Source organism: Clarias gariepinus, chromosome 4, assembly GCF_024256425.1.
Source record: "Clarias gariepinus isolate MV-2021 ecotype Netherlands chromosome 4, CGAR_prim_01v2, whole genome shotgun sequence".
Taxonomy (NCBI): Eukaryota; Metazoa; Chordata; class Actinopteri; order Siluriformes; family Clariidae; genus Clarias; species Clarias gariepinus.
Window position 1 is genome coordinate 19,934,463 of NC_071103.1, and position 22,473 is coordinate 19,956,935.

General features: G+C 36.8%; 1 protein-coding gene across 1 annotated transcript in view; it reads right to left on the reverse strand.

The window, feature by feature from the left end:
* Nucleotides 1-22,473, reverse strand: part of dpyda.1 (dihydropyrimidine dehydrogenase a, tandem duplicate 1) — a 138,347-nt gene that overhangs the window by 100,695 nt on the left and 15,179 nt on the right. The window contains exons 2-3 of the mRNA XM_053494589.1: nucleotides 19,920-20,030; nucleotides 13,691-13,773 (exon numbers count right to left, since the gene is read on the reverse strand). Coding sequence (XP_053350564.1) covers nucleotides 13,691-13,773; nucleotides 19,920-20,030 — 194 coding nt within the window. The remainder of the gene's footprint in view (nucleotides 1-13,690; nucleotides 13,774-19,919; nucleotides 20,031-22,473) is intronic.

Here is a 22,473-nt window from a genome sequence, read left to right on the forward strand (position 1 = left end):
GGGGAAGATATAAAGCCATAACTGCATAAATATTTCTCTCTCTCTCTCTCTCTCTCTCTCCAACAGTCAGTAATAAAGCTTGTCTCATGTTGAACAAGTGCATTATTCAAAGTTTGTTGGAACTGGACTATTGTAGTATATCATGCATAATACTGATGACCTTAAAATGAAATTTTGTATCGTTCAGACCTGGAGTATGTGAAACCATTCCCAAGCAGGTCAATGGTACAAAAACATTCATAAAGATGAGATCTCTGAGATTGAAATGAAATCTGTGTGGGGGCACCTTCAGTTGATTCGTGAGCTTTTTAGCTCTTTAAAAAATAAATAAATAAATAAGCCTGGAATAAACAAAGCAAGTGGAAAAAAATAAAAGTCAAAATAAAAATAACTATTACATAATGGCTATGGAAAGAGTCTGAGTCCTGTTGCCTCTCTCTTTTTCGATCTCTCATTCTAACATTCAAGCCACTGCGTATAGACACTTTCTTAGGTTCCAACCTATCTCCCATGGCCAGGCAAGTGCTTAGCAAATGTCAACAGAAAATAATGCACACACAAAGGCAATCTGATTTGTTCAAGAATTGCTCTAGGTCACAGCAATTGGAGCAGGCACGGCGAGCTGCACTCCAGAAAAGAGCGGCTTGCTGCAGAGTGCATTAGCTAGAGCACCTCCGCTTTGTGCTATAAAATGCAATCAAATAGCTCGATGTACACATGCCTTTTCAAAGCATCCAAACAATCATGCAATAAGCATGGCTGAATATGAAGGAGCTGTTGATTAGCAGAGCACTACAAGCTGATTTTCCCTTCGCCTTTCTTTCAGTCTCTCTTCTGCCTCTTTTCATATTTTGGTTTAACTAATAATCAAAGGCTTTGATTGCTCTGTGTGATGAGTGGAGGTAGTACAGCCGCTCAGTGTGCGCAGGTACCTAATTTGTTATTCACTGTTTCCATTAAGCCAAAGGTGTTTGCAATAGAAAGCAGGATTCAATTCAGCAAAAATCTAGCTAAAGAGATTCTGCACTTGTAATGACTGCTAATTTTTATGAATCTGCTGCCTCCAAAAGTAGTCTGGACTATTTAGTCCTCATTTGAGAAACTAATTATTTCACTCATATTCTTTAGGAAATAGGAAAGCCTTACTGTAAAAAAAAAAAAAAAAAAAAAAAAAGGGTTCAAGTGTAACAAGATAAAAACAGTGTGTCCTACCTGGAGGAACACATAAAGGCTCACATTGTAATTGAGTTATAATTAATAAGGATACTTGAAAGAAATTAAAATAATGTTTGCTCTTATTATACAATCATGTACATAATAATCATAGAATAAAATTAAATGGGGAATTAAACCTAGCACACTCAGAAGAGTGTTTTAAAAAATGTACAGCGGCACCTGTTGAATTTGGAGATGAACTAATGAGTTTTTATTTAAGGGTGATTTTTTTATGATACAAGTTTTCCATTTAAATTTTAAATTAGCAGATGTCCTCTTTCCAACTTTAACAAAGTCTATATGTTACCTTAAGCTCGACCAAATACACCTGTGAAAACCCCATTAAAATTTGTTTACTAGTTTTTACGTGATGTGTGCACAAACAAACAGACAGACCGACAAAAGTTCCAAAAAACATATTGATGTGTTCTTTTACTCATCTTTGTCCCCCCAAATATTTTTTTCTAGAACAACCAAGGAGAGTGTTGAAATGACTGGAATTGGGTTAAGAACTGTCCAACGTATTATTTAAACTTGGAAGGGTAGTGCAGAACTATCATCTTATGAAATGTGGCCAGAAAAAGTGAAAGATGATTTAAGATCACTTAAACACTTGGTGAAATTGCATCATAAAATAATAAACACTAGACACTACAGCTATGTTTAATAGTGAGAGTAAAAACATTTCCACACAGAATGCAAATAGCTGCCTAATAAAACCACTTGTTAATGAAGTTAATCAGAAGCAAAAAGTTTCAATGTGCTAGGGAGCATAAAGATTGTGGTCTGAGTCTCACCATCAGTACAAGATCTCACACAAAGATTAATGCCAACCAGAATAGAAATAACACAACAATGTCACACAGAACGTGCACTGTAATCAAAGCTAAAAGGCATTTAACTAATTAATAGCATGTGTCTGGTAGTGTAGATTATAAGGTAGAGGTATTCAGAGTTAAAATTTTTCTTAATAGTTACTGTTTCTTTCAAATCTATAATACACATATACAAAGTGTTTAAATAACAAATATTTAAAAAGACTTATACATTATATTTGATTATTACATCATTTTTACACATAGCATGTTTTCTATAAAATTGTTACTGCATTATAATCGAAGCAAATAAATTATCCAAACCATCTGCACATTTTGCTTCACCATCATATTTTCTCTTTTTAATTCTTATATTAAATTGTCCCTAACTGTTGCTATCTACCCTGCCTAATAATTTGCTCTATCTTTTGTTTAGTTGTGTGGAGAATTTTTTTGATCTGTGGTCTGGAGGATTTTATGAAAATGTCAAATATTCCCAAAATCTTTTCTTATATATGGAGTACAAAAGTATGATCTGATCTTTTCTGAAATTCTGTAATTTAAGTATATGTTTAATATGAATTTAAGTATATGTTTTAAAAAACAGGTAGCTATTGGCACCTAAATATTTACATGCGTGCAAGGATGTGCATTACTACTACTACTACTTCTCATAATAATAGGAAGAAGAAGAAGAAGAAGAATGGTGCAAATATGTACTAGCCAGGGAGTTTTAAAGGTTAAAGGAGTAAAGTACAGTAAGAAAAGCTAATTTGGACTCTTTAAAAATAGTCACAATTAACATAGAGTGTTTAATGGCCTGCTTACAACTAACTATTAATAAAGTTAAGTGGATAATCTATAAATACTGTTTAGGCATGTTTTTATTTTATTATTTGAACTATGATATATAATATACTATCAATATTTGTCCAGTTTATAACTTGTGATATATAGTACTAAATAAACCACATGGACTTTCAATTAGTCCCTAGTCCTATCCCACTATGTAATTTATTTCATGTGGAATCAAAATATTATTTGGTATGTTGTTTAGAATCAGTTGTTCAGCTGCTTCATGACTACTTGTCTACATGGCAGGCATTTTTAACTCACAGCCCCTGGGCCAAACCCGGCCTGCAGCCTGCCTTTTTTTTTTTTTTTTGGGCGGATCAAATGTTAAAAATTAGAATGCATTTCACCAAAGAAAAAAGCTCCACATTCAAGTTCCTTCAATAGGAAAGCCATTCTCATGCTCCCTATGTGCTTTTGCACTCTCACTCTCGCCTATCTACTCTTGCTGACAAAGTGTCATTGTCTACATTGTTTTGTGCGTTTTTTTTTTTTTCTTTCAGCTATCGCAGCAGAGCAAAGTGACTTGCTCTTACATAACAATGTTAGATGGCTTAGTACGGGTAATGTACTGAAAAAGGTTTGTGAACTGAGACATGAGATCATTGATTTCCTTTGCCACAATCGGAAGAAACTGCTACGTTTCTGTCCCAAATGCAAGTTGATAAGTAGGCAGATGTGTGTTGTCTGAGTAAAATTTTTTTCTAGCACTTAATCTGCAAATACAAGGGAAGGACAAAATGGTATGTGACATTGTAGATAAACTGAATGGATTAAAAAAACAACTAAAATTATTAATATTTATAAACAACTCAACATAAGTGCAGATTTACAAAGTAATAACAGATTTCATTCACAAACTATTCATGAACTTTTTTGATGGCTTTCACTACCCACAGAGGTGATGCTGTTGATACGGAGGGGAAAAAATGTTGATTCAAAGCCAAACAGGTGCTCATGTCCCCCTTGCAATCAGAACTGACAGACATGCAAGTGGCATCTGATTTAAAACAGATGTTTGAACCTGTGGGATGTGAGCAGTTTTGGATCAACTTAACCAGGTCCATTTTTCAAACACCAGAAGGTTAGCTATTTTCTGCATGGTCTGGTACATCCTATTTATATGTGAGTCAAGCTTCTCACACATAAATGCAATACAAACAAATACCGATTCCTCCCTTACAAGCAGCCACCTCCACTAGTGTCTGCAGCTTGCTGTCACTTCCTATGAGCCTGACTTTGTAGCTCCTGCCAAATAAAAAAAATTTATAATTTCAGTCAGTGGACAACAACAAAGCACTTGTTTGAATTGTTCATTTGTAAAGCGTTTCTGTTGAATTGGAATTGATCTGGACAAATCTATCTCACTTGTACTGTAGATCCTATTTTAGTAGCACCAAGTAATTAATTTATAGCTAAAGGAAAAAATTAAGAAGGAAAATGCGATAAATAACGTTAGCACTTCCAGGCATATATAAGTATATATATATATATATATATATATATATATATATATATATACAGTGTGTATAGTGTGGAGCACTATGTTAAAGTGCCATATTATCTTAATAGATCATAACCTGATACGCCTAAATATCCTAAATGCTCACCTCTAGTCAATCATAATTTCAATTATGTTTTTAGCCCCGCCTTTTCCATATTGGTATAATTAGCATAATATGCTTATTTTGTCACATCTTCATCAAACCTGGATGAGACCATGTTCAGTCTAAGCCTTACTACACTTAGTAAATTAATCCACATGGGACATATCACTGAATTATGGAAATTATTTTTATCTTTAAAACCATACTATGCAGAACTACTTAAGGAATACGATTATTTCATCTATTATTTATTTATATACATAAAATATTGACATCTGTCATGCTTTGGACCATCATCATACTGGACTTTACATCTCCACACAGACGCACGTATAGCTGAGCGCTGGTAGTGCTGGAAGTAGACGCAGCTGTGGGCCTGTGTGTAATGATGTGAGTGCAGCTCAGGGGAAGACGGCCAAGGTGAGATTACAGCATGCTCTTGGGGTTAGAACAGCACCCGTCACAGCTGTCACTGTCTTACTGACCCTCATTGACCACATGACAGAGCCAACAGCTGCACACACCAAAGAGACAGACACAGATGGAGACCAAAAAAAAACCTTAAGACTGTATATGAAGTGTGTGTGTGTGTGCGCGCAAAAAAAAAGAATCAATATTTGTGCACCATATACATCATATAGCTGCCAGTCCTATTTTAATGTTTCTAAATTATAGAAAGCATTACAGACAAACATTTTATTCATTGTCAATTACTACTAAGCCTTGTACAGTGTACAGTATGACTACATTTATATGCACCACACTGGAACAGTAGATCACTGCCTCCTATAGTCATGTAACATCCATATATTTTAAAGAAGATATATTTAATCCTTGTATCCATTAATCCTAAAACTATGAATATAAAACTACTATACAAAAGTCACTATGATAGCTAACTGCAATAAGCACATACTGTATGTAGGGCAAATCCGGTGGCAAAACTAATTCAATCAATAAGACATCTAGAGCCATGGGGTTGAGGATAGGTACCGTGATTTACATTCCTCACAGCCATCTATAGTCAGGAGCCAAGGAAACAAAATTGGCCAATGCTCTCTGGGTGGGAGGAATGCCATATTCTCTCTATTCTATCACACCAACACCAGCCAATCATGGGTGTCTGTGAGCACATGCATGCTGAAGAGGGACAATAGCACTTTCCTCCGAGTGTGTTATGCTGCTCTGTGATGTGTTTTACAGATGTGTTATTCTGGCTACATGTATCTCGGAAGAAGCGCATTATACTGCATTTCAGACTACTAGTTACAACCTATACTTCCCTACTTTATTTACAGAGTGATGTCAAATCAGTATGGCCGCTCAAACAGAGACATAAAAAACGCTGTTCTTTAATTTTATATATTAGTTTATAGTAATATTGGCTTTAGATCATATGGTTAGTACGCAGACACAGAATTTGGTTAAATCTATAACACTAAACTAATTCATCAACATTGATTACTAATGTTACCTGGTTAGCTTGTTGATCTACAGTACTACAAGTAATGCATATATCTTTGATGTTCAGTAGTGTTGATGTTCAGTAGTAGTACCAATAGCCTCTCATGTACTATTTAACTGTAGAAGTGCAGTTAAAGTTACTTTTTATGAGCTTCACGTGCTCTACAGAGCAAACAAAACACTTGTTTTTATGGAACAGCTTTTTTTTTTACTTTGCGTGACAAATGTCTATAGTGCATTAGGATTGGCAGGTGACCAACTAGAAGAGAAAATGGGGAAACAAGTAGTTGTAAACAGTTCCATCACTGTGTTGAGAAATACATCGCCTCAAACCCAAAAAAGGAACTATTTAAAAATGCTTATTCATATTTTGAGCTAATTTCCATAATATGCACAACTTTTTAAAAATACTCCTCCTACAATTTTTATAATATCATTATTAACCTTGACTGAGGTGCTGTTTCGACTGAGCTCAACCCTAACCTAAGCTGTTCCATCCATAGCACAATTCCACTGTAGCTCAGTAGGGGCATGATAACATTTAAATAACTGCATCTCAGAAACAGTAAGTCCAATCAAGTTGAAATTTTAGATGCTACTTTGACACACTTTTCTGTAATGGATTTGCTTAGATTTTAACTTGATTAGATAAAACACATTACCACCATTGGCTAAACAGCTTTTAGCAGTAATTTGACAGGATTCACACTGGTCAGTTACCTTGAATCTTCAATGATGTGTCATTATAGCTATCCTCTTCTATTCTGTAAAACCTCACAAGAATTGGGCACTAAGCCTGACAAAAGCTTTCAAATGCTTTCTCCATATCCTGTCCATATCCATTAGCCATTGCCAGTCAGGCGAAGTCTTCACAAAAGGGGATGGGACCATGGCATCCACCAGCAGTGAGCAGAGAGATAGAGAGAGAGAGAGAGAGAGAGAGAGAGCAGCGCGTGCCGGGCAGACTTATGACATGAGCAAAGATTCTGGAAAGCTCTGCCCTAGGCTATATAGATCAGTTTAAATCGAGCAATCTGGGAACAATTTAGGGACAGTTTGAGGATTTTACTGCTGCACCACCGCTTTTGTCAGATTTCAATGCTTAGAAAAAGAGAATATAAAATTAATAGGATTTAACCGAGTTCGGGAGAAACTGACTGAACATTTGAGGGGGCAGAGATGAGTAATAGTGTAGATGAAGCCCCCCCTTTATAGGGTCAGAATAGTCTTTGGACTGCGTTTACGAAATGTGTCCGGAGATATAAAATCACATCTTCTGCCAAAACTTGGAAGCTGACAGCTGCAATACTGTGTCGAAGAGTACTACATGACATTAGAACTAACCTTGTAAATGCAAGATTCATTCCAGAGTTCCTCTTTAATGCTGTTACACCAACCAACATATTCATAGGATGTTTCCGGTTATAATTTTATATGATCTCTGTATTAAAATCAGTAATGAACCAAATGGTGAGGTGGAAGGGCTTTTACATAACATTGGATTCTGTAGCCTTTATTGAAAATTGCTGAAGCATTCGTCATTATCATTTGTATACTATTTAAATGACACTAACAAAAACTGTCCAATCCATAACACAAAGACATAATCCTGTTTACTTTTTACAAACTTTATATAAATATTGTAATAATAATAATAATAATAATAATAATAATAACAATAACAGTAATAATAATAGTAATAATGTAGGTCTAATGCGTCAGGATTTAGACTCAGGAACTTAGGGCTTGTAAAAGTGCTACGTCCTGAATTTTCGTGTTCATTTCCAGTCCCATCCAGAGCAGAATTTAATTTGGTAAGCCTCTGTTGAGTGAAAATGTAATTAAATTTGTGTGTGTGTGTGTGTGTGTGTGTGTGTGTGTGTGTGTGTGTGTGTGTGTGTGCGCGCGCGCGTGTGTGTGTTTCTAGTAGAATGCGAGCAAAATTATTTGGTAAATGCTTAATCAGTACATTTTGCAGGTTGCACATTTGAGAGCAAATGTCACAACCATAAAGCTTGAATTGCCTACACCAATAATTCTGAAAATATCCTTCTTTACCCTTCTAGACCTAATCACATCAAATAAAACTCTATATTAAAAAAGAAATCATAAAGATCTTGAAAGTACACTCTAGGAGTTTTTCAAGCCTAAAAAGTTCAATGAAATCAAACACTTGCTGCCATGGTAACATGTGGAGAAGGCTTTAGGACATGTCAAATTTGACAGCTGAGGTTAAAGGAACATGCCCACCACACAGGTTCACCTGTCATTTTAATTGCTCCAGCAGTCATGCTTTTAACCAATTAAAGTCAATTCCAAAGACTTCCCACACCACCATGGGAAAACAGATCTTTTTTAACTTTCAGCACTTCTCAAAATATCATATATTTGCCTACATCAAATCTGTCAAGCTTAATCCTGTCGGTGAGTGAATTCACAAAATGTCTAACTAAATTAGTTACAAATCTTTAAAGCGTTGATTAAACAAATTGAACAGAACTAGTAATTATTTTAAATGCACTATTAAGAAGTCTTTATATTTGGATTGGGTTTTTTCCTGTCTATTGATGAGCTTTTTATGGCAGTGGAGTATACCTCGTCCAGTGCAGTGTTTGTAATCACGTCTTAACTGCAGAGGACAGCAGAGAGCAGTATGTGAGCTTGCAAGCCTCATCAGCAGTAATCTCGCCCATTCCGGCCATTAGTGGTACTGCTTTAACCTGAGATTGGTTCTAGCGCACAGATAATGAGTGGAGGCAAATACAAGGATAACTGGCTTGACCTGGACACTGAGCAGTGGTACTTCACAGACTCTCCGACTCTGCATCCCAGACCATGGCAAACTTCTATATACAGTACCCACATCCACACTCACATATACACACCAACGCGCGCACACACACACACATACTAAAAATGCTGACTATTAGTTGTGAAATTCTTAGCAGTTTTACATCTATTAGCCATGACATAAACTCCACATAACATTAACACATTAACATTGATTACCAATTATATAGCAGTAAACTGCTGATGACAGGATCATGGGTGGATCACATTTATGTTTGTGAGGAGCAGCCTGTCTGGTATAATTCTACAAAAAAGTTAATGCAGCACAACTTACTGTATGCTGCCCACAATAGAAGGGCAAAAGGCACACTCCATACACCACAGCCTGCCACAGACTCGGACCAGCAGACAAAGTCCCAAGGCTGCTGACTCAGCCTCCAAACTCCCCAGATCAGAGGTCTTGTGAAGTCATGCCACGAAGTGGCAGAGCAGCCCAGGTGGCACTAGGGGCACCTAAAGGCTGTAAACATTATACACCTAATACTGCGCATAATGTTTACATTTGTAATGTTACGGCTGATCAGCATATAAACAGAGAACAGTGAATTCCTCTGACTATAGGCAAGCTTAAAAAGCAAAGACAGAAGAGGATCTTTCAATCATTCAAATAGGTACCAACATTATAATAGAGAAACAAGCTGAAAAAGGCTTAAACATTATAATATTGAAAAATTATTAAAAATACCAAAGTGTGTCCAGAAGGTAGAATGGTGACCAGAAATTCCAGCTATAATAATAAATAACATCTCACAGTCAGATACAGACAGACAGACAGACAGACAGACAGACAGACAGACAGACAGATAGATAGATAGATAGATAGATAGATAGATAGATAGATAGATAGATAGATAGATAGATAGATGGCCCAAAGATGATAATATGTTTAATACTTTATAATTTATAAGTAATATTTAAAAAGAAGACTGTGAAAAGAATCACTTGTTCCAGTTTAAATGCAAGGTTTTAGCCTTGATTTCTCTGTTACGGTTGCGGATAAATACATCTCATCAACAACAATGCACACAGGCAAAGGTCACAAAAAGTGCTCCCAAGGTCCTGGCTTTTTGAAATTCAATTGAATTTTTTTATATATCTATCTATCTATTGAATGTGGTGTAGGCTTTAAGGGCACTGTATTCCCCTGGTGAGTTCATCGCCCACCGAGCAGTGGCACTGAGGTTAACTATGGCAGCCGCACAGCCCATTGTACAATCAGAGTGAATCAAAGCACAGACAGGTGACTGTGGCTACACACGTACGTGCATCATGAGCTTTCATTTTAAGAGCGCTGATTAACCTTCAGTGAGAAATTCTAACTGTAGCCCATGCGATGTTCAGAGAGAAGGTGAGAATATGGAACAGTGCACATAACTTATTAGCCCCTGTCCCTAAAGGTATAGTATAGCACTCATGACCTTAACCTTGCATCTTCCAGCTTCTAAATGCTTCCTAACAAAAAAAAAATCTTTAGCATTATAATCCGAATGAAAAAAATTATAAGAAAACAACTTCTTGTCGATTCCAGTAAAGACAAAACAACTGCTAATTCAAAGTTATTTTCAATGCAGTTACTGTCAGACTCAGCAGTGCAGCAGGTTTCATGCCACAAACCACACACATTATATTTCTATGCAAATGGTTAGTAAAGATTCAGTAACATAAAAAAGCAACAGAAAATAAGTGTGTGTCATTTTAAACCCAAAGGCCTGTAGCCACCAACCTGGCAAGTCATTGCCTAAGCTTTCCTCTGGAAAAACGTGCATTTCAATTCTAACACTAATACAGGAAAGAGACTGATTGAGTTAACATGTTCTGGTTCTCTTTCACTCAGTGTCTTTTTGTATGGTCCTATGAGGCTGGTAAGTAAAGGGTACAATGGAATTGATAATAATAATTATAATAACTATAATAATAATAATACTAACAATAATAATGATACTATAAGAAAACGTTGATTAAAGTCTGATTAATATGATTATTATTGTTATTATGATTATTATCAATGTCATTGTAATGACTATTTTTACTGAAAAATAGTCATTTAAATAGTGCAGATTTTTTTCCTGTCAATGACATGAAAAAAACAAGGTCGACAAACAGAGAGAGAAGCAACAGTGTTTTTTTTTTTTCATTCTAATCAGTAGATAATTAAAGCGATTGGCCAAATTTATTCTTCACCATGTGCCTTTGGGTGAAAGTTTATGGACAGACATTCTGAATGTGCAGGATATGAGTGTAGCATGAAACTGGCGGAGTGTATCTAACCTTGTTAACTCTGGCAATTAAAGTCATGTCACAGACTCGCATCCTCATAGTTACAGGCGGAACAACCTGAAACAAATACAAATGAGTAGACTAACCTTCTCTATCTCTGCCAATCTCTTCTAACTCCCAAGCTGAACAGGACGTACAGCTCCGCCATGATAACAGCACATTACATGCTTCATCACATGCTAGTTGCAACACACATTTTCTTTTTCTTGTCTCTTTCTCTTTTAAATAACCGCACATTAACTGGAAAATACAAATCATGGATAAAAATAAATCATTAGACCTCATGCTGAGCAGTAGTGTAAATGGGATGACTGGTGTTCAAAACATTCTATTCCACATGGCGTAACTCTCAAAATTCTCAGTTCTCTATTTTAGAATGACTGACATAAATAAGGAAGCACATTGTAATCTGCCAGAGTAAGAAATATCTATAAAATACTGAGAAAAAAAACCACAGCTGTATCAAGTAAGTTGCAAAGCAGATGCTTTTTGGTATCTTTAAAAAAAAATTAATTGCTCATATAATTGGTCTGTTACATATTTTTGCATTTTATTCAATATACTTATTTAGGCATTTTTGTTCCTTTATTTATGGAGTTGCCTAATTATTTACTCTTGTTTTGTTTTTGTTTTTTCTCACCCATATAATTATCCTGTGGCTGTTAATCACAGTGTTTCTTATTAACATTGGTTCAACATTATTGGACTCTTGAAATGATTGAAATGATTGTTGTGATTTTGTTTATTCATCTTCAGTGTAAAGAGTTTGACTGAATGATTGAGACTTGGCATATTTATTACAGACACCATATCCTATGCAAAAAAAGTAAATACAAATATTTATATGTACAGTATATATTTTGTAAAAAAAAAAAAACGTTGATTATAAGTTGCACTATTTCTTGGTACCATAAAAAAATTACTTAGGAATGCTCACGTTATTTATCAGCTTACACTCGCTGTTGCAATACAACTATTACATCAACCACTAATCCTACAGATATGCTATGAAGAGATATGCACATGAACTAATCAACCAGCAGTTAAAATGTAGGCTCAGGTGTAACACATTAACTTACATTGGTAAAGAAAACCTATGCCTATGTTACAAGGCCACGAAAACTTCACATTGATTAGACAAATAATGTTACTTGACTGATCATATTGAGACCCCAAATAACATTGGTTATTATATATTTATAGATTATTATAGATACTACAGTTAAAACACACACACATACACACACACACACTTTTTTATGGTATACATATGGTCCATACCACCACGGCCCACTGGGAGCAGTGACCCAGAGGTCAAATACCACTATTGTCTGCCTGCCTATGTACACTAGCAAAAAATACAGAATACAAGAAAATGTATTAATTATATTCATGTAATTTTTTTTTATTGAGATGCTTGTTTTTATTTGTTTATCACTTGTCATTAGTTTATTTGTTAGCATTTTGCTAAATCTCTACCTCTTTGCCCACACTACAGATACAGATCCTTGAACGCTGCATCTAGTATTAAAGGTCTTGTGTATGTTAGTGAGACAGACTGAATTATAAAGGCAGATGTCCTCCCTGTATTTTACAAAAAACTGCAAGGTTTCTTAATTTTATGGTTAGGGTTAGGTATACAGTAGCATAAATTAGTTAAATGAAGATCTGTGGCAATAAAAAGAATAAATAAGGCAAACATATACACGCATGTATACTGGCTGTCATATACTTCGTTTTAGCTTGCTCTAGCCAATTATTTTACACTAGCATATCCTTCCTAAACACGATTCTCCATAAAGATAATTCAATTAATTGCTATGTTGATGCTGTTTGTGCCTCCCTGATGATGTATTTATCTCTGAGCTGTTTAAATTTCACCAGGAATTATGCTCATTTACATGCAGTTCTCTGTAATCCTTCTCTATCTTTTCTTAATGAAGTTAAGAAGATTAAAGCAGATTTTGCAACAGGCACTGCACACTAAGGATTCTTGGTTATCTTCCTACTGCACTCCATAATTCCATTTGTGATGCAGATCAATGAGATGAAAGTAGAAGAAAATTCACATTTAACACACTGCTTGGTCCGAAAAGATGTAATTCTAATAGGTTCTCTATTAACAATGAGCTTGACAACATTTGAGCAAACCTATCAATGCACTGTACTGTACACTTCCCCTACACAAGGTCAGAGACTCAAAGCTTTATGACTTACTTCATTTATATGAAGTTCAAACAAATGCTTGTTGGAACTGTTCTGTGTATATGAACTAATGTGGCCATCAAGCAGAAGGAAACTAATGTACAATAAACAAAAAGCACTTGGCTATGTGATAATTTATCTGTGAGTACAGTATTTAAGGGCCATTTTAAGTGATTTCATAGTGGTAGGATGCAACTCACCACAGCTAGCCATGAAGCAGACACTCAGCCCTGAGGGAAGACTCCTTCCCTCGCATATAAAAATCTCGGAAATGCCGGCCAACCGGCAGCAATAAACTCATTTGTTCCTCCAGTAATGAAGAATGACTAGCCTCCGCCCTGCACACACTCATGTTCTTCCTCTTTGCCACATCTGTGATTGTTGCCATGGCGACTCGTGTCTTACCTCATGGCTTCCCGAAGTGCTCCGCGCTCGCTCAGTGTCGTGTGTTTGATGTCATCAAAATTGTTCTCCAGCTTTACGCAGCTCTGAGCGCAAGATAGAGGATAAGAGAGACAGAGAGAATGAGAAAGAGAGAGAGAGAAAGAGGGATGAGATTATAAGTACTGGAAGTAGTGCTATTTGTTTGGTTGTTTGTGTCTGATGCATTTCATTGATCGGGGCTATTACACACGCTTTGAACATAATCCACTCCAGTATTACCACTAAGATTTCTTTTTCCCTGCAATCCCTTTAACCATATGCAAATCGGGGCATACTTCCACAGGCTGGCCTTCACATTTCATTAAATGTGACACTATCAACTTGTGCCACAGTGGAAAATGTCGCAGTTTGAGGGGCTGGCATGCTGTTGTCATGGCGATCGGCCTCTCCAGCCCCTGACCCTGGAGGTAAGTGCAGGGTTGGAATGAGGCCTGCTGGGATTGACATGTGAGTGATTAGTGAGAGGAGGCTTTTACCTCTCAGCTCCACTGATAAACACTGTGTCCCTCTGTCATAGAGAACACACACTCCCACATGCACACACCCTGATCCCCCTCTCACACTCAAGAGCAGGAGTCATTATCTCTGATAACCCTCACTGACAAACAGTCAACAGCTCCTATTGCACTCTCTTGCTCACTAAGCACACAATAGCATTGCACAGTGGTAAAGTATTGACCAACAGAAACACTACAGCACCGGGTAATATATCTACTGATGTGAATTTACAGGTTTTGCAGAGTATCCCGAAAGTCTCCATATATGGGGAAATCAACATTAATTGTATTCAAGTCTTCATCATCAGAAGTAGGAAGTAGGAGAGACAACTGTCTGTGTTTACAAAGAAGCGACAATCAATCATATGGAGAATATTTTCTAAATAAAGTTACATTTTGCCCTATATATGGGGACTTTTGAGACATGCTGTATAACTAACCAAATGTGGGAAATATATTACTGTGAAATCGTGCATTTTGTACAGCACAGTAGTCTAGGTTGTGGCACAAGTCACTTTAAATTTTGCTTTATGAGTGCATCAGCCATGACAAATTCAGAGCTTTATATTGATATATGAAAGCCATGGCCCAGCACAGTGACTTAATACGAATATAAATTTCAGCCAAGCAATGTTGCTGACTACATTGAATGTGTAGTGTTAATTCAGGAGAAAGCCAACTCAGTTTTCCAGAGTACAAAAAAAGTCCTGTGTCAGGCTGCATTTATACAGAAAATGTATACGTTTTTTATAACAACAGAATACTCAGCATTTCATATTGCTATCTAATCTACATGATTCCAAGCACTCTGTGAGTAAGTGATTCTACCCCAGAATCCTTCACCAATGTCTTTATCTAATTGAGTGGAATTAACAAATGTATTTGCTTCTAGTTGCTCAAATATTAAAAACACAATAATGGGGAAAAAGATAATTATTGCACTGTTAAGCCTTGTGGGTGACATGATAATATTGCATCCCGAAGCTGAGAGCTATACGTTGTGTGGGCGATCCACGATTGTACGCTCTTCGCAAACCACCGATGATTTCAATTTTCTGAAAGATTTTATTCAAATGTACTTGATTTACAAGGCAGGAAATAAAATGTGTACATCCTGTGGGTGTGCCATGTTGGAAATAAATCAAATAGTCAAATGTAACAAGCTACTGTATTTTGCAAAAGAAGACAAAACGGCCTGCTGTTATCTTTATAGATGATAAATAACAGCAAATGCACTACAAGTATAAGTATACCAGTATAAGCTTCAGAATTACTAGTAAATGAAGCAGATAAGAAAAGACAGTTCTATCTGCCTATCTAGACTATCTGAAGGCAAATCCTGCTTTTAAGATTCAGATTTCGGGTTAAACTGCACTAATTGTGATACATGTGATGTATGATTTCAATCATCACTTTTATATTCTAGCAAAAAAAAAAAAAAATCAGGTGACTTTATATATCTATAGAGAAAATAATAAAAACACTTTCAATTCACCATGGTTTCTTTGGAAATGTCTTTAATGGAAGCTCATAACAGTCAAATCAGCCGATATGAGTAAAAGCCACTGAGATTATTACTCAGCTGCTGGTACTGTGCATAGCCAGCTGAGCAAGGAGTAAAAAACAGCCCTTTGTGTATTTCTCTGTACATTAGGAAGCATGGAAATGCGCTAAGGGGAAAAAAGAGACTTATTAGGGGTTTCTATTAACATCAAACCTCAACATTATTCATGTAATCTCCCTCTCCTCTACCAGGATGGCTTACACAGGGAAGCATTGCTAGTCTAATCCTTCGAGCTGTTGCTAAATCCTATGAGAGGGGAGTAGAGAGAGGAAAGCTCTGGGATTATGAGTGGGGGGTGTGAGGGCTATCTGTGTGTTCCAGCTGATAAAACCCATCGATCACTAGCCCAACAACACCTCCTTATTACATCCCCCGCCAAGCCGAACACCCTCTTTCCTCCTCTATATCCTGTGCAGAGCAGCAGGCTGGCATTGGACCAGGCAGAAGCAATCAATGGCCAGGTTGATCAAGTGGCATGTAATGGTGCCAGGGTGTTAAAGATAAGTAACGACCACTGCACTTGCTCACTGTTTCACTTCCTAATTTGCACTGTTACATGTCCTAAGACAGGCAAATGCTTGCTGATGTGAGTGTCACCCCCTGTTGGCCATTAGCATCAGAAGACAATCTAAGGACTTGGGGTAGTTGGTGCATATCTTGACGCTATGTCACTATAAAATCATTACACTGATTTGACAAGTACTCTTACAGTTGTCATAATGAATAAAGTGAGACAAACTTATTTGGGGTGGCTTAATAGATTCAAAAGAAAAAAAAATAATCACCTCGTTTTTATGACATTCAGATGGTTTAATGAGCAATCTGTCTTCCTGGACTATTAGACGCATGATCCATTTACTTTTATCTGAGAGTGATGGAGTGGAGCATTTATTCTCCATTTTACTCCATATATTTCCCTTCAACAGTGGCACATAAACCTGGCGACGGTGCTGATGCAGCCTCATTCATAACGCTCCATGTGAGAAGAAATGATTGTGCATGCAGAGATTAGAGTGCAGAGACTGGATCTGGTGCTGTGCATCTCTTCCCTTCGAATTACAGTAACGAATGAAACATTGCGGAGTTCAGACATAAACTACTAACAGTAACTAACAATACACAGGATAACACAATACCACAGTCAATTTTACTAAAGGAATTAGACAACAGATATTTTTTTCTCATTTAGAATAATAACTGCAAGCAATGAAGTAAGGGTGAAAGCATGTTACGACCACAGTTTTTTAAAATGTTTTTCAATAACAGCATCACCCGAGGTGTTTTTCATTTTATACCATGATCATTTAAAATTTTAACTTTCAAATGCATTTATGGCAGTTAGTTCCCATGATCACCTATCTTATAGCAGCTATAAACTGTCGTTCCCTCACCGGACTGATGAGATTTGATATATCAATAGTGCTGTGATATAAACAAATTAGTTTTATTTAGAACTCACCAGACAGAGACACACCTAAACACAATAACTACACCTGATTTATTCTATTTATTACATATTCATTTAATAAATTTAAACATGCCTTTTTTTTTATTTGAGAAGATATTTTAAAGAGACTATGTTATATAGGTAGGCACTGGCCATATTTTGGTGATAATATGTCTTGGAAAAAATACAGGTTTTATAATCATTATTATTATAAAGCAAATTTTTCATATGTATAAAAGTAAAATCTTCCAGCTTGCAGCATTAGACAGAACATATTGATGACTATTAGGGGGAAGGACAGGAAGAGTCCACACACACACACACACACACACACAGTAACTCACTGTGGCTGTGGAAGTGACACACTTATCCTCTGGCCTGTATAGATGGCTTTTCTATCAGGAGGTATCTAACACTAGCACGCTGAGGGATTGTGCTGGGAGAGATTTAAGAGTTTACAGTTAAAGGCAGAGAAGCCATACTCATTCTCTCTCCTAGTCGTTCTCTTTCTGTTCATGAGCAGGAAGAATAAACATCAGCTCCTGCATCTCACAAACAAACCTGCCCTTCACTCACTGCTCGGGGTAAGCCTCTCATAATGCAATCTGGAGGCTCATTAAATTGGATTAGACCATACAGGCAGATTAATAAACCCAATCCATCAGTAAACAGTGCGGTTATATTCAAAAAAAACAAAGGCATGTCAAGTGTGTCTCCATTCCCCATCTCAGCACCTGCTGCAGAACTTGTACCTGTTTGTGTTTGCTAGATTATCTCAGACTCCAACCTGTGCTATTGAAGCAGAAAGACAAATATTGAGAAGCCTCTGGTCAGCTAATAGCTTCAACTCAAAGTGGGCTCTGTAAAGGATGATGCCTGCAGGGAAATGTTTCAAAATTACCTTGCTGACGACATGCCCCCGAGCCCAGAGGAGGGGAGTGAAAAATCCTAAGCACCTGAGTCCTGACAGACGAAGATAACAGCTGGCTATAGCCACCATATTTCTCCCAAACTCATTTGGAATCTATGGACAGTCACTGTTCATAGATTCCCTATAAAATAAAGTTTACAGCCCCTCCAGCATTCGAGAGATTCCACAGAACAATTATGACGATGCTTCTGGGCCCAACAAAACTTATTTTAAGGATCAATAAAACGGTCATTGCTTTTTCTTTACGAAGAGGATAAATCTGCTTCACCTCAATCAATACTGGAAAACTGTATTATCGTCACTCGCGCCACAGACTCAGCATTCTGATAAAGGACTTACTGTACTGGGTGTATTGGGGAATCGACACTGAGAAATGTATAGCATGAAAAATAACATTTAACGTGCAATAATCTCTCTTTTACTGAGTGTTCTCATAGCTACAGCAGATAACAACACATTTCATTCCTACCCGTTTTTCCAACTATTTCAGTCATTTGTAAATACACAGGCAGTTTAGTTTTAGCTTATACCACACGGCAGTTTAGTTCATTTTTATGATCGGTCAGAAGCGATTCGTTTCCAAGCAAAGAAAGTCAATTGGTTTGTATTACGAGTTTATTCCATACATTATCATTTTCTACAATAAGAATTAATCCAGGGTCCTTTATAGGGAGAAGCTCCACATAAATGCATTAAAAACTTGTGTAATTGTTGATATGGTGATTCCTTATATATATATATATATATATATATATATATATATATATATATATATATATAAAAGCATAACATAATAATGTGCCACTTTTAACTAAGGAAGACTGGTAATTGTTGTCAAGTTGCTGCAATATATAAGAAATAAAACACTTGGGGACATACTGTTGTTAAAAAATAATCAACTCCTTTTTGCAGCAGCTACATCACATCATGTCGTTCGTTATTTTCCTATTACAAGATGTCTGCTGTGTTTTGTCCCTTACAGTACATTATAACAGAGCAAGATCTTAGCATCAGTGCATGTGTACTGTCACTAAACACAAAATACTATAAGTTCAATTTGTAAATTTGACATATACTTTAGAAAGGCTTACATAATGATTTATTCCAGATTTGTAGATTTATTCCCATCTGATTAGAATGATAAATGAGGATGTTTTATTTAGCAATGATACAGGGTGTGGAAAGATAATCTCTCTAACAAAATAACTCCATCTTGTTTTGTGTCTACATTAAAAAGCTGAAGTCTCAGTTGCCTTAAAAGACAGACGATCAGCATGGCCACGAGCCAAAAAAAACAAACAAACACTGGTCTTGAAAGATATTCCTGAGTCTTTGACAGCATGTGCCTGGAATTCTAAGATAATTCTGTTTGACAGACTGTGTGTATGTGTGTGTGCCGTGATCTTATTGTCCCTCTTACCGAAGCACTTGTGTTAACAACGACATGTGTTTAAATCATCCATCTATGGTTCTATATCTAAATTTTAAAAAATGCTCATTTTTATGGTCTGTGTGTGTGCATGTGCCTAAAAACATTGGCTGAGGAGGCAATACACAGATGAGGTCCTAGCTGTTTCATCACATGACCTCACCAAACCAGGTCTGGCTCTAGAACACAGCCTATTTAAATATGGAAACAGTCCAAAGTCTGCACACCTTCTGGCTGGTCAGCAAATGTTTGTGCACTGGATTCAACAGTGTATGATTTCAGCTAGGAGTCAAAGGTTAAGGGTAAAAGGTGAGACTCTTACATCACTGCATTTCTCTATGTTCCTCTTCCAGTGCTTTTTCTCAGTTTTCTTGGCTGCAGTGGAGTGGAGCACAGCATGGCTCTTCACCCTCGGATTGAGGGCAAGGATACTCTACACACACAAAAAGACGAGGAAGGTTATTAGGAAAGGTTTGCAAAATAGCAATCATTGCACATATTCAGCATTTACAGTATGCAAAAGCAGAGCAAATGTAAAGTGGCTTAAACTTTTAAATATTTTTATTTCAGTCTAAGGCTAAATTCTACACTCGGAGCTGTAAACATACAGGAGTCACACAGTTCAAGGTCTCACAATGCTATTCAGCCAAATCCAAATGTTTTTTCGTTTTCAAACTCCGTTCACTCTGGGCAGAACTGAAAGAATTGGCCTTCGCAGTGACATTGAAATCTTCACTTATCCAAAATTTTATTTAAAGTATGGCCTGCAGGTGCTCTGGCTTCATTAATCACAGTCCTTTTCCTCATCACTAGGAGACTATAGCAAGCAATTTCCTATGCTATTCAAACATACACTTGCTAGACACTTTATTAGGCTCACATGTACACCTTCACATTCGTGTAATTATGCAATCAACAGCACAATGCATAAAATGAAAACAAAAGCTACGCACAGAGTGGCAGTTTAGCGACCGGAAATGCCTTGTTGATTAGAGAGCATGAAGGAGAGCGACGAGACAGGTTAGAGCTGTACAGTGACTCAAGAATATATGCTTTACAACCATGGTGAGCAGGAATGCATGGTGAAATGCACAAGACATCAAACCTTGAGGCAGATGGCCTACAACAGCAAAAGACCCTTTCAGGTTCCGTTCCTTTTAGCCCTAAACATTTATTTGAGGCTACAGTGAGCACAGTTTAAGACAACTGAACTGTTAAAGATCATCATCTGCTTATCTTGCTTTGCCCAGATTCAGTGAGTTTATTATTTTATCATTATAATATTTATTATAATAATTACAAAAAAAACCTTCATACTTTTAATAGATGCTTTATTTTTACTTTAAATCAAAGAAAAAACTTAACTAAGGCAGAACACTCTGTGATGTTACGCATCAGTGGTGACACGACATACAGTAAAATCATGAGAGGGATGCAATTTTGGTTGCACATGAGTGCTTATTGTAAGTTCCGCTCGCAGCCCTCAGGTTATAATGAATCTCTTTTCTTGGTTAGAGCGTACCTCAGGCGAACCCCTACCTACCAGACCTGTCTCTGGCCCACGCCCAAAGAGACACCCTGTTATCATAATGCACCTTCTATCGTATTGACAGCAAACAGCTAAGACACGTAACCCGCTATTATAATCAGGCATGCCCTCTACTTGCTGTCCAGTCCAAGTGCTCATAAGACATGCATCTATAATCATGTCACTTGTCACTGTATTAACTGCACAGTTCACGAAAACACAAATTGCTGTACAAAAAGAGGCAATCACACAAGAGTGCAGCTGAGAGTACAGAAAAGAAAGAGAGACGCTTTACCCAGAAACGTATGTGTCTCTAAAGATCAGTGGTATACGTGTGTGCAAGCCCATACATGATTACAGATGCAGTGGATTTTCCTTCAGACATGTTTCTATAAGCCAAGGTAATTTACATTTTGTGCAGTTTTGCAATTCTGGGTTTCTTCTGCATACCCCCACTGATGTTCAGTGTATCGAAATGAATGCACTGTTCTCCATGAGCACCCAGCAAAGCTATACATTATCTTTTAGATTCTGTTTTCCATCTTTTCTTTCGATTTTACCCCCTGCCCATGCCGGCCACCGGCAACCAACCTCAATTAGTGTCCCGCAGGCAATGTGACAACACATAAAGCTTTGTCTTTTCATATTTTCACAGTAGGCTGGATGAAAGCCCATTTCGAATTGAGGTATGTGGCGTTGAAAAGGCCAGGTAGATGTTCTCTAACCTGCCTCTCTCCTGCAGCGCGCCGGCCACCTACATCTCATGCTAAATGAAATGTCCTGCTTTACGCAATGCCAGACATCATCCTATTAATTCTTTAATTTCACACCTAATAAAATGTAGTTAAAGCGCCGCGTGAACTACATATTGAAACAATAAAAATACAGGTTTTATTGCGTGTTATGGACTACATTACCTATCCATTTTCATATAATGCGGTGTGGATAAGCCAATATATTCTTTGGGCAGATCCTTTAGGTAAACTGGAAAAGGTAATGGCATGGTTGTTCAGAAAAGTGGAATAAGACACTCTTGGGTTCCACTGACTATAATCAGTCTACAGCTGCAGGAGACAACACACACACACACACACACACACACAAATAATAATAATAATAAAATGGACAATGCTGTATAAAATAGCATGTGTGTTTGCTTTTATCATGTTTGGAACATAAAGTGGTGTAAATCTAAGCGCTACTATACTCTAAAAATCTACTAGCGTAGCAAATACACACAAAAAAAGTCATTTCTGGCCTTCATCAAGTGTTATATTTGTTACAACTAATTAATATGTAAAAGCAAATAAAAATAATAAACCATGTTTTTATATATATGTTTTGCTCA